Source organism: Salvelinus namaycush, chromosome 14, assembly GCF_016432855.1.
Source record: "Salvelinus namaycush isolate Seneca chromosome 14, SaNama_1.0, whole genome shotgun sequence".
Taxonomy (NCBI): domain Eukaryota; kingdom Metazoa; phylum Chordata; class Actinopteri; order Salmoniformes; family Salmonidae; genus Salvelinus; species Salvelinus namaycush.
Window position 1 is genome coordinate 27802922 of NC_052320.1, and position 13043 is coordinate 27815964.

Sequence of the window (13043 nt, forward strand, 5' to 3'; positions counted from 1 at the left end):
CCTCCTGTTGGTTCAATCTGGTAATTGCAGATCGAGCTTGTTTACCCCAATCCCCCAGGCATAGAATTTGACAGACGTTGAAGAACGACCGAGGCCAAAATCTGAGGCCTGTCTTGCACGGTAAGAGAGACTTGATTACCACACAGTAATTTAGTTTTATAAGTCTCGACTCATTTTGATATCGCAATTAGCTTTTTATGCTAATCAAACATATGTCACTTCCGCCCTTTCAATTGCGCCATTTTGGATAGGGCAGTTTATAGTCTAGGATGGGTGTATTGTCTTTATAGGGAAGAGATGGGTATGCATTATTATCAGTAAACATTCACAGAGTTTACACCGTTTTGGATGAGGGGTAACTACGTCGTAATATTTAAAACAACGCTACTTTATCTTTTCCTGCAATGGGCATTTTCGATGTTTATCTAGCTAAATGAGTTCCAGCGGCACTTCATCCCCGGCATCCGAGAAGGATACTCTGTGTCGGATAGTGAGAGGAGTCGAGCTCACTCACGGTGTGGTGTGACCGCTTGCAGAGTAGACGGCAAGGCGGTTTTCCCGGCTGCTTATTTGGAGGAATAGGAGGGGACGTGAGAGTGCCCAACGATTTGTCTCACCGTTTCTCGTAATTGAAATCATTTACACCAACGGGACCACCGTATTTCAAACCAGGTAAACTCGTCACACTCCGCTTTTCATACAACCTCGCTAGCTAGGAGGGTTAACTACGATGATGCGTTGCCGCTATTCGTTCCTCGCTAAGGTCGGCGAACAATGTAGACTTAAGCTTTATGTATTGATGATAACAAATTAAACAGTATTACGTGGAGTGTTATGATACCGTATATCATAAGTTGTCGGTGACATTGTGCCACTTTTGGCCAGCTAAACTTGGGCACCGAGTAGCGCTCAAAATCAGCACCTACTGAAGAGCTCGTGCGGGGCTCCTTTCTAGTACTCATGTAGCAGCTGCTAGCTCGCTGTGTTTTACTTGCGCTTCCCTTTGTGGTGGGTGACTAGCTACTGAGAGGAAGCAATCAGCTATCGTTCTGGTAACAGTATTACCAAGTCAGACGTTATTAAGGTGTAGAACCATGAGGTATGATTCACGTAATAGCTAATCGTGTAAGAAATAATTGTATCCTCTTTCATTGGTCGACCAGATAGCCATCCATATACGATATTCATCATTGACTTCAATCAAAGCCATCATTTAGCCAAATTGAAGTAGGGAGACGATAGCTCGTAACCTACTCTAACGTCACTCTCCTAGTTAATAGACACATTTGACCTTTATCAAATGTAATGGTATTTTTCCCCCATTATTTAAAATATAACTGAACCCGGTGTTATAATCTAGCTGGCAGCTAACTGGTACGTTAGTCAGACTCATTCAGCAACTTGCCTACAGCGTGTGTATAGGTGACAAGGAGTTGTGATCTGCAGGTCGCACATTTGATTTTGAATGTTGTAACACAAGTGACGTCAGATGGCTAAGTAGTCTCACCTCACGTTATTCACCTCACAATTATCATAATGGCTATCTGATATGTTGCCAGCAACTTTTATAAGGTGTCAACATAGTCTTCGAGGTTGGTTTTATACTGGTACTCTGTTGATTTAACCATATGTTCCCATGGTCCCTGTGTGAGGGCCATCAGGAGAAACAATATGGTGATCCTGATTGAACCTTTTGGTCATTTAGATAGGTGTTCTGCTTAAATGCCAATTCCCTTCCATTTGGTGTGTGTATGGTCATAGGTAACAATTTGCTAAAAGAGGGTATGACTGATACAATCAACTTTTATTTTTGTAAACAATGTGAGTTTGGAGGATCTTATGGTGACCAGAGGGAATGTCGTCATTGTTGCTTTGAGGACAGAACACACTGAAAGATTTTTTTTTAGATAGTCTATATTTTACCCATTAGGCCTATCTCCTTTTGTGCTATCCTCCTCTTCCTCTCGCCTCAGCTGTAGAGTGGCTATTCTCTGCCAGCTACCCACCCAGCCCCCACTCCCCTCCCCCCCAAAAATACACTGCAGACATATTGTAAATGTTGGGCTCTGCTGCTGACTCAATAGGAGGCGCCATTCCGTGATTGCAGAGAGGCTGCAAAAAGGGGGCAGGCAGAGCAATGGAAGCCTTACATAATGGAGGCGGAGCTGTCCTCTAGCGCCATCTACAAGCGATGGGAGAAAGCATAGGAGGGAGTAAGCCCAGCCAGCAAGGCAGACAGACAGACAGCCAGCCAGACGGCATTCAGCTCAGCAGCACTGTACCATAGTTGCATCTTCTGGAACATACAACTAGAGCTATGACATCACTGGATAGGGGAAGAGTGTTTGGTCTCATGCTGCTTGTCACTAAAGCATCTAGTCCTATCTAACCTTTGACCTGAGTAGAGAATCCATTCTGCAGTGTTTTGATTGTTTAGCGTTGACTGGAATATAAAACAACCCAATCAGTCCAGACAGACATAAAGATGGTGGTAGGGTCATTATGGATAGACATGATGAGTAATGCTGCTGAGGAAAACCATTGATGGTTTTATGAGGAAAGGTGACTGACAGACAGCTGGTTCTCTTGTGGCCTTTTCCCCCCCCATAGATGCACTAGTCACTCCAGTGATTATGTTAATGTAACTCTAGTGTAATTCTTTGGGGGGGGGGGTGTGTTTCGGTCACCCAGGATAACACTAAGGTTTTTGTGTTGGGTCTGCGGAACTCTGCTCTCTACAACAATGCTTAGTACATATGTTGACCTACCTGACCTCACCTATTAGTCACACCTGTGTCCCTCCCTTCTCCAAGTGGCCAGTATGTTCCAGCTCCCGGTCAACAACCTGGGCAGCTTACGGAAAGCCAGAAGAAATGTCAAGCGGGTTCTGGGAGACATCGGCCTGGAGTTTTGTAAAGACCATATTGAGGTGAGCAGCACATGGAGTTCTATTATCTGTGAATGAGCATCATTCATTTGACCATACTGGTTTTTCAAACATGAAGAAGTAATAGCTCATTAAACAATCAGTCATTGTTTCAGCCATCAACACAGGAGTTGTCAAATTTCTCATGTTTATGATATCCATCACTTTGTCAGTTTGATGTTATATTAAACCCAGTCCACAACCATAATAACATTCCCAAAGGTTGTGGCCTTTATAACCCCTCCTAGCAAATCACCTCTATCTGACTTGATTTTTATTGATGTATATATTAATTGTGATTGTCATTCTCTCCCCTTAGGACTACAAAGACTATGTCCCTAATGAGTTCTACATCAAGCACACCACCTGGGATGATGTGTGTATGTGGGATCCTTCACTGACCAAAGCCCAGGTGAGTGGCTCACTGGAACCCACTGTTCATTGTATTGTTATTGTGTCTGCTTATTTTCAATAAATTATGTATTTACATTTGATAAACATCAACAACTGACTTGCCGCTGTCGTCTTATTTTCCCCTTGTTTCCCAGGACTACAGATCAAAGCCTTTCTGTTGTTCCGGCTGCCCCTTCTCCTCCAAGTTCTTCTCAGCGTACAAGAGCCACTTCCGCAATGTCCACAGTGAGGACTTCGAGAGCCGCATCCTGCTTAACTGCCCCTACTGCACCTACAATGGGAACAAGAAGACCCTGGAGACGCACATCAAGCTGTTCCACATGCCCAACAACGTGGTGCGACAGGGCCCCGGAGGCATGCAGGGGCTGAAGGATGGCATGCAGCTGGGCAAGAGGCCTGGAGAGAGCATCGAGCAGGCGGTGTACTACTGCAAGAAGTGCACCTACAGGGACCCGCTTTACAACGTGGTGCGCAAGCACATCTACAGAGAACACTTTCAGCATGTGGCCGCACCCTACCTGATTAAGCCTGGGGAAAAGACCACACCTAACGGTGCTGCAGCAGGTGCGGGCACAGGGAACACAGACAGCAGCAGCAACACCAATGTCAATGCTAACAGCAACACCATCCACTGCAAGCGCTGCCTCTTTGTGCTACGCACCTATGAGGCACTCGTGCAGCATGTTATTGAGGACCACGAGCGCATTGGTTACCAGGTGACTGCCATGATTGGTCACACAAACGTGGTGGTGCCACGGGTCAAGCCTGTCATCATGGTATCCCCCAAGCCGGGGGAAAAGACGGTCATTGGTGTAGGACCCAAAGGTCAGCTGGTGACCACCATAGTGGGGGGAGTCCGCTCCCTTCCCACCCAGCAGCTCAGCAGGATCGTCATCCCAAAGTCAGGCCTAAGCTCAACGGGACTCCTGTCTGGGTCTCACCTGAAGCAGGGGGCTTTTGGGTTAAAGAGCGGGACAACTCAGTCCTTCTCTATAGGCGGGCAGCAGGTGAGAATCACTCTACCCGGCAACGCACAGGTCTCTGTGCCCCAGCATTCGCAGGCTGCCAAACAGAACCTCCCTGGTGGCTTGCGGAGCCCCATAGTGGTGAGTTCCTCCTCGTCTACACTCAAGCCCACCCAGCTGAACTCCCGGGTCCAGGCAGCTGCCACCACGGTGGCCTCAGTCACGGCCAAGGGGAAGGGAGGCACTTCAGTCCTGGGCACGTCTTACACCCAGAAGTGGAAGATCTGCACTATCTGCAACGAGCTGTTCCCTGAGAATGTGTACAGCTCGCACTTTGAGAAGGAGCACAAGGCGGAGAAGGTCCCTGCAGTAGCCAACTACATCATGAAGATCCACAACTTCACCAGCAAGTGTCTGTACTGCAACCGCTACCTGCCCAGCGACACACTCCTCAACCACATGCTGATCCACGGCCTGTCCTGCCCGCACTGCCGCGCCACCTTCAACGACGTGGAGAAAATTGTGGCACACATGCGACAGTCCCACCCGGACGAGACGGTGGGGCCGCGCACTGACTCCCCTCTGACTTTTGACCTCACTTTGCAGCAGGGCAACCCCAAGAATGTCCAGCTGATTGTCACCACCTACAACATGAGAGACGCACCAGAGGAGTCAGTGGCCTTCCATGCCCAGAGTGCCTCCTCTTCCACACAAACTGGCAAGAGGACAGTGCCCAGCCAACCCCCAAAGATGCCCTCTGAATCCGAAGATGGTTCGCCTCCCAAGAGTGCACCTCAGGCGGCTGTGCCATACAAGAAAGACGTGGGCAAGACTCTGTGCCCGCTGTGCTTCTCCATCCTCAAGGGCCCCATCTCTGATGCACTGGCACACCACTTGAGAGAGAGGCACCAGGTTATCCAAACAGTGCACCCAGTGGAGAAAAAACTCACCTACAAATGTATCCACTGCTTGGGTGTGTACACAAGCAACATGACTGCCTCCACCATCACACTGCACCTGGTGCACTGCCGTGGTGTGGGAAAGACCCAGAACGGGCAAGACAACAGGCCTGCACCCTCTCCCAGGGTCTCCCAGGCTCAGGGCACTGCCCTCAAACGGGCTGGCTTTGAGAACTGTGACCCTAACGACCCAAAGCGCCGTAAGCTGCTGCCTGGAGAGCATGAGGGCACTGCGGCTTTTGTAGAGAACCCAGACGATCCTGTCAACCTGGTCCTTGACCCCAAAGGCCACGAGGATGAGTCGTACGAGGCGCGGAAAGCCTTCCTGACGCAGTACTTTAACCGTGAACCCTACCCAATGCGTAGGGAGGTGGAGAAGCTAGCAGCCAGTCTGTGGTTGTGGAAGTCTGACATCTCCAGCCACTTCACCAACCGCAGGAGGATATGCACGCGGGACTGTGAGACCCAGAAGGCCAAGGTGTTGCTCGGCTTCAACATGCGGGAGGTCAGTCGGCTCAGCCACGAACTGACCTTTGACCCTGAGTGCTTGTCTGAGGGCAAAGAAAGTGGAGAGGCATTAGAGAGGCGGACGTCTAGGACGTGTATTGGGCGGTCTGAGCAGGCCATCCTGCGCGTAGAGAGAGCTGCGGATAATGATGGTACTACACTCCAGGAGGGTACGCCAGCAGGGTCTGACAGTGGGGCCAGTGCCACCACCCAGCCCAACGGTGGTGCCAAGAGTGACCAAAACAAGATAATCAAAAGCACCTTAAAACAGAGAGGGCCACAGTATCTCTCAGAGCCCATCGCTATTGACTCAGACAGCAATGAGGATGAAACAGATGATGGTGACGAAGAGGATGATGAAACTGGAGTAGTAGAACTGAATTCCACGGGTAATGACAGGCTGGCTACAGAGGGAGAGGTGTCAGGGACAGGAGCCCACTCCAGCTCAGACCTAGAGGGTATGGAGGAGGATGAGGAGGAAGAAGAGGGTCATGTTGAGAATGGATATGGCTCCTCGGCGTTGCCGGAGAGACGGGTTAAAGGGAAGGAAGCTATTGCCAAACTGGGACACTCGGAAAGTGGAAAAACAAGTGTTCAACTCGGCAAGCAGCAGGTCTGACTAATGGACACGCACACATAAACAAATAACACGCACACAGATAAGTTACTAACATTTGATCCATGCCAACAACTCTGCCTCACCAGAACTCTAGAGCTGGAAATGGTCAATGGTGACATGAGGGACAACAAGGGGAGAGTGTTAAGGAGAGCTTCCCTTTTCACTTCAACAAGCCATCCAATGGCGTTTGGTCAAGTCAAAAGCCAATTGAAGCTGCTCTGCAGTGAGAAGTAGTTAGGAGTGACATAAGATTTGTGAACAAAGATTAAACTTTTCCTCCAGGGGGAAAAAAAAGAAAACACTGAAGGTGCACCAAACGATAGGAAATGGGTTGCCTTCTATTTACTTTACTACAAAATTCAAATAAGTACTTATTCTTGTCCAATTGGCCACAAGTTACAGTGTGGCAAAAACATTTGAGTCATTACGAGTTACTAGGTTTGAAGTAAAACTAGACTATCCCAAATGTTTCATGTAGTCATGCAGGAATAGCTCATGTATATTTGTACAGTCTTTTAGACATGTTTGGAGAGAAGTTGCTGTAGATCTACTCATACAATATTAGCTATTCTTTCTGTATACAAGCTAGCCTCGTATGTTCTACATTGGTTCGCTAGACGATAGATGTCGCTTTGGTGGCTGGTATTTTCTGTATGTTTTTGTTTATTTTTTTAATAAAACCATTACATTTTTGCTAAATAATATATCTATATATAAATGCAAATTTAAATGAACATAATCGATTGCTTTAGTTTTTCGGTCTTTGCTGACGATTGATTGATTGTACTTTTTTTATTTGCAGTAATAACTTTGGTTCTATTGAAAAAAAACTGTTTCTCATATCTTTATCCTCCCATTTGGTTAGAGTAAAGGGGCATTTCAACTGTTCTCTGTAGCCCTGTGTTTGTAGTCTAGATTGTACTTGCTTTGTCTCTTTTCATGTACCTACCTTTTACTTATTTTTCCCCCGAGAATGGATGTTTGCTGTCGCCTGTGAAACTGAGAGAGCATTTGCTATTAATTACTTTTCTGTGGGTTTTAATTTGTGATCTTCAATTTGTGTATTTGTTTTTGTTTTACATTTTTCACTTATGAACAATAAAGTGCTATATTGTGCTTCTCACAGTTCTCCTAATCTTGGCCCCCCCCCCCCCCCCCCCCATTTCCTTTGTCTTATTCTCTTTCATGTGACACACCCCTTTACGGAGACTATTTTCTGTTTCAAGAAGAAGCACCACAAGTTAGGTGTTCCAAATGAAACCCACAAGCAGGACAGTCACTGGTGGTGACATCCTGTTATCGCAGGTATTTATAGAGAATCTTAAACAAGGTTTAGGTGTGTAATATATGGGGTTCCAATGCTTTGTGAATTGTTTTATTTCACCTGGAACAGAATCCACATGTTGGCTATGTGAGCTATGCTAGTCAGTGAAAGTGACTGGAGAATGATGTATCTGAACTAAATGCACACATTGGTGAGATGTTGATGAGAAGTCAACAGTTGGGCTCAGAAGAGAATGCATGTATTAGGCTAACCCATTGCTGAGGCGCACCATCTACTCCTATGTGTATCAATCAGGTGCCAAACCAAAACACAGTGACTGAATCCTATTGACTACCTTTGTTTGATTGTGTTGTCGTGATCATTTAAATATGAGGAAATCATTATGTTACAAATGCGGGAGTGTATTGTGCTTATGTTCCATACCATAGATAGGCTGACAGTCACTTGCCTCCTGGTAGGAAGGATATAAAATGGAGTGAAATTGCCCCTCTAAAGAGAGAGAGCACCCTCTCCCTTGCTGGCTTCCTCAGTGTTGCTATGCTGGTATGAGGAGCAGCAGTGAGGGAGGGAGGGAGTGGCAGGGGGAGGCTGAAGTGAGGCGGGGGAGGCTGGAAGAGAGGCCTAGCAGACTGGGGGACGTGGAGGCCTCATCTGCAGTGCTGTGAGCAGCAGGAGCGCTAAGCAGATTGAGGGGGAAGGGAGACTGAGCGAGAGAGGGGGGAGGAAGGGAGACTAAACGAGAGAGGGGGAGGGGAGAAAGGGAGGCAGACAGGCAGGCGAGGGGGGAAGGGAAGGGTGTGAGAAAGGGAGGGAGACAGGCGAGAAGGAAGGTGAGGAATGAAGAGGGAGGGAGTGAAGGGGGAGCAGAGAACGGAAGGGAGACTGGGAGGGAGTAAGGCGGTGAGGAAATGGAGCTATGACTGGCGCCCCCTGGAGTTAGAGACTAGCTTTTGTCTCTGTAATGTCTCTAGTGTTAGACAGCACTGCAAGCATTGAGACAAGTGCATCAAAGGTTAGGGACAGTCAGCAGAGGTATTTTTGACGTTAAAGCATAGGGCAAAAATGCCACGGGATGGGGGGACATGTACCCCCAATATTCAGAACAGGTCGATTCCCCCAGGTCGATTTCTTTAAAATAAAAAATACGTTATAAACAATAGTAAAATGTGTAGAATTGCAGGAAATAAGCTTTAACGGTCGACTTTGGGCACGAAAAACAGTCCAACTCCACCTTTTCCCAGTTTTCAAATCTGTGGGGGTTCATCGATGTGTCATCCTGGTCATGCCCGCCCCGATTTAGCTAGTTCGTTAGCTAAGCTAGCCACTTGTAGCTAGCCAGTAACTCCACTATATTTTGATGTCATTTCAAAGGATTTGTTTTTGGACGGAAGCTGTAGAGATCGGTAAGAAATGTCACTTCTGTAGCCAAATATCTTATTCATAATCTTTTGTTTTTAAGCATTAAATTACCTGGTATAATTAAGCAATAAGGCCCGAGGAGGTGTGTTGTATGGCAAATATACCACGGTTAAGGGTTGTTCTTATGCACGACGCCATACACCACACCACACCTCCTCGGGCCTTATTGCTTAATTATACGTTATGCACGACGTGCCTGGATACAGCCATTAGACGTGGAATATTAGCCGTGTACCACAAACATCTGAGGTTGCCTTCATGCTGTTATAAACTGGCTACTAACGTAATTAGAACAGTAAAGTCGATATTTAAAGTAACTGTCCAATCTTTCCAGATTTCTATGAAATTTTACCTATAATTAATTACAATATGAGTGAAATAGACTTGACAAAAATATAAAAACACAGAATGTAAAGTGTTGGTCCCATGTTTCATGAGCTGAAATAAAATATCCCTTTTCCATATGCACAAAAAGCTTATTTGTCTCAAATTTTGTGTATACATTTTTTCACATCCCTGTTACTGAGAATTTCTCCTTTGCCAAGATAACCTATCCACCTGACAGGTGTGGCATATCAACAAAAAATAAATAAACTGCATGATCATTACACAGGTGTGCCTTGTGCTGGGGACAAATAAATGCCACTCTAAAACGTGCCATTTTGTCACACAACACAATGTCACAGATGTCTCAAGTTTTGAGTGAGTGTGCAATTGACATGTTGACTGCAGGAATGTCCCCCAGGAATGCTCATTTCTCTACCATAAGCCGCCGCCAATGTCGTTTTAGAGAATTTGGCAGTAGGCTCATCTGCCTGCTCGTTGTCCTCACCAGGATCTTGACCTGACTGCAGTTCGGCGTCATAACCGATTTCAGTGGGTAAATGTTCACCTTCGATGGCCACTGGCACACTGGAGAAGTGTGCTATTCACGGATGAATCCCAGGATCAACTGTACCGGGCAGATGGCAGACAGCGTATATGGCGAGCAGTTTGTGGATGTCAACGTTGTGAACAGAGTGCGCCATGGTGGAGGTGGGGTTATGGTATGGGCAGGCGTAAGCTACGGACAACGAACACAGTTGCATCACCTCATGTTTCAGCATAATAATGCACAGCCCCATGTCGCAAGGATCTGTACACAATTCCTGGAAGCTGAAATTGTCCCAGTTCTTCCATGGCCTGCATATTCACCCATTGAGCATGTTTGGGAAGCTCTGGTTGACGTGTACGACAGCATGTTCCAGTTCCCGCCAATATCCAGCAACTTGCACAGCCATTGAAGAGGATTGGGACAACATTCCACAGGCCCCAATCAACAGCCTGATCAACTCAATGCGAAGGACATGTGTCGCGCCGCATGAGGCAAATGGTTACACCAAATAGTGACTGGTGTTAAGATCCACGACCCCTACATTTAAAAAAGTTATCTGTATTCCCAGTCATGTGAAATCCATAGATTAGGACCTAATGAATTCATTTCAATTGATTGATTTCCTTATATGAACTGTATCTCACTAAAATCTTTTAAATTGTTGCATGCCGCGTTCATATTGTTGTAGAGTGTAGTTTTCCTTCCAAAAAATTGTAATTAAGTATGTTAAAATCCATGTTTTCATGTTGTATATCTTTTAGTTGTCGCATTAACTGATTTCTATATTTGTATATGCATTTCTACAATTTAAAATTGGTTTGAGGTTTTTAAGTCATTGAAATGTGGAACTATTGACATTTTTTCATATTGACCCATGCATATTGTGTAATTTATGCTACTGATGGTCCCTAACTATATCAAATGTCAAACCAAATGATCATGGGCATTACGATCTGGGTCGTATGCAGCTGCGCTCAGAATTGCTGATTACTTGGGCGCTGCCTGCCAGCTGTGGGCATGTGGGCAGAATTGAAATAATGCCGCGTTCAAAACAACCGGTAACTCGGAAATCTCTGACTTCCTTGAGTTCAGGACAACTGGGAACTCCAAAAAAAACTAGCTGTGACTGGGAAAAATCATTTTGAATGTCATCGTACTCAGAATTACAATTTGGGAAATCTGGCCTCTTTCTAGAGCTCGGACTTTCCGACATGAAGATCACTGACGTCATGACTTGACTTCGGTTTATCTGAGTTCCCAGTTGTCTTGAACGCAATGAACTCATCACAAACGCAACCCAAGGAAAACTGTTATGGTACCCTTCATTGCATGACATACCATTTTTTCCTGTCATCTTGCAAATCTCAGTTTTTGACGAGACTTACTTTATGACCAAAATGTTCCTATTTACACATTGTAGTACATTTTGACACTAAAATAAATGTTTCTGACGGTTACAGGCCGTTTTCAAATGAAAAGGTTGCTTTTTAGGAGCAGTCACTCTTTAATGCTGTCATGGTTTTCCCATTTCTAACAAAGCTTTACATCTTTATAGGGGGTTCATATTGATGGCTCGATTGTCTCATCATCATGAGAGTTGTCCAATTTCTTGTGAATCTTGGGACAGGGGCAGTGGAGCACACCATATTTGAAAGAGAATCCAATGAAATACTGTAACAGGGGTAAATGGAAACATATTGCAGTAAGTGGGTTGAAGGGAACAATAAATACATTATGTTAGATGTGATATTATATCTCAAATCACAGTATTTGAAGACATTAAATAGATAAACCATACATATTCTGTGATGCTTCATACTGTACGTAAATTTGAAATAGCTGACTTTAATCTTTTGACGACAATTGTCTGCGCTAACACCAGATGGCCACAAGATATCGCAATTTCATAAGATACAAACAGTTAGGAGTTTGGGAAAGGAGTGGAGCAAACTCACCTTGGCCAAGGTGAATTTGTGAATGTTTATCTTTGATTTACTTTATAGACAGAAATATATCACCTGTTGTTCTTAGGGCTATTTTGTTTGTACTAAAAACACTTTACCATTATAAAATACACTTGAGGCATTTATTCACAATTTAGGACATGCAGACAAACAGAAAAACAGTAAGACAATATTATTTTATTATGTGGACAAGAGACAAACATTGATTTACTTTTTGGTTACGTCATATAAGCTAATACATTTTTACAGGTAAAAAGTGATCAAGATAAGTTGTACTTGATTCTTACTAGCGGGAACGCGCATGTTGGGAACGAGTGCAGTTTCCTGGGTGCGTGAAAGCGTCACACAGGACAATGAAGTGGTTAGCTGGCGATGTGGCGAGTATGAGAAGATAAATTACAGCAGGTTGGTTGGCTGGCGTTGTCGCATTCTCGGAGGAGGACAACGCAAACGAGGGAATTAAAGTGTCTTATGAGGACACACAGATAACTGGAATACCTGTGTTGATATCATTTGGGATATAGGGGAGTGCGAAGGAGACGAGGGCAGCCCCGCGAGGGCAAGTGTGTGCTGCTGTGGCGGTCCTGCTAGCGAAAGATGAACAAGCACCACCGAGTGCCGAGCAACCGAACTCTGAGCTCCGTGGAGGTGAAGAGCAAGGTGCGTTGCTTGCAATATTAGCTAGCTAATTGCCAGTATAGAACAGCTACTATTTAACTATTGTATGAGTTATTGAAGGCTCCTAGCTTGCTACTTGCAAATGATGGCAAAAATTAGCCTGCAAAGTGGCTTGTCAGCAAGTTCTGTTGTAATTCAATTGTCTCGTCTGCGCCAGCTAGCTCTACCAGTTTGCTTGCTAGCTAACGCGTTAGTTGGCCAGCCAGTGATCTATCCAGCGAACGAACAAGTGTCGAATGAGGAAGGTATGTGTTGTTATCCAATGCATGGATGGATGTTTTACCACATTGTCTTATTTGTACGAATTAAATTATTACGCCGTGGTCGGAACCCTGTCAAAAGCTTTGGAGATTAGGCAATGTTGTGACTACCCAGCCACCCACGTAATGAGCGAATACTTGTCAACGAACCACACATTGCTGTGGTTGAGTTT

General features: G+C 45.4%; 2 protein-coding genes across 4 annotated transcripts in view; both read left to right on the top strand.

The window, feature by feature from the left end:
• Positions 1–44: 44 nt before the first annotated feature.
• Positions 45–7513, top strand: adnpb (activity-dependent neuroprotector homeobox b). 2 transcript variants are annotated; one of them, XM_039008348.1, is made up of 4 exons: positions 45–120; positions 2814–2929; positions 3246–3338; positions 3475–7513. In XM_039008348.1, the coding sequence occupies exons 2-4, from the start codon at positions 2822–2824 to the stop codon at positions 6388–6390; spliced, it is 3117 nt and encodes a 1038-aa protein (XP_038864276.1). In that variant the 5' UTR covers positions 45–120; positions 2814–2821; the 3' UTR covers positions 6391–7513. The 2 variants fall into 2 exon arrangements, with proteins under 2 accessions (XP_038864276.1, XP_038864274.1); XM_039008346.1 differs by lacking the exon at positions 45–120 and adding an exon at positions 258–672.
• A 4744-nt stretch (positions 7514–12257) lies between these two features.
• The window catches only part of LOC120059354 (partitioning defective 6 homolog beta-like), a 36770-nt gene continuing 35984 nt past the window's right edge, over positions 12258–13043 (top strand). Inside the window, exon 1 of one of the 2 annotated variants that reach the window (XM_039008349.1) lies at positions 12258–12592. In XM_039008349.1, coding sequence (XP_038864277.1) covers positions 12530–12592 — 63 coding nt within the window. In that variant the 5' untranslated portion in view covers positions 12258–12529. Of the gene's footprint in view, positions 12593–12753; positions 12856–13043 lie in introns of those variants that run through there. The other variant, XM_039008350.1, reaches the window with a different exon arrangement.

Bases quoted from the DNA above. Each gene is read 5' to 3' on its own strand.
- adnpb (XM_039008348.1), top strand. From the start codon at position 2,822: ATGTTCCAGCTCCCGGTCAACAACCTGGGCAGCTTACGGAAAGCCAGA. The intron at 2,930-3,245 runs GTGAGCAGCACA...CTCTCCCCTTAG, and splicing joins TTTGTAAAGACCATATTGAG to GACTACAAAGACTATGTCCC. The intron at 3,339-3,474 runs GTGAGTGGCTCA...CTTGTTTCCCAG, and splicing joins CTTCACTGACCAAAGCCCAG to GACTACAGATCAAAGCCTTT.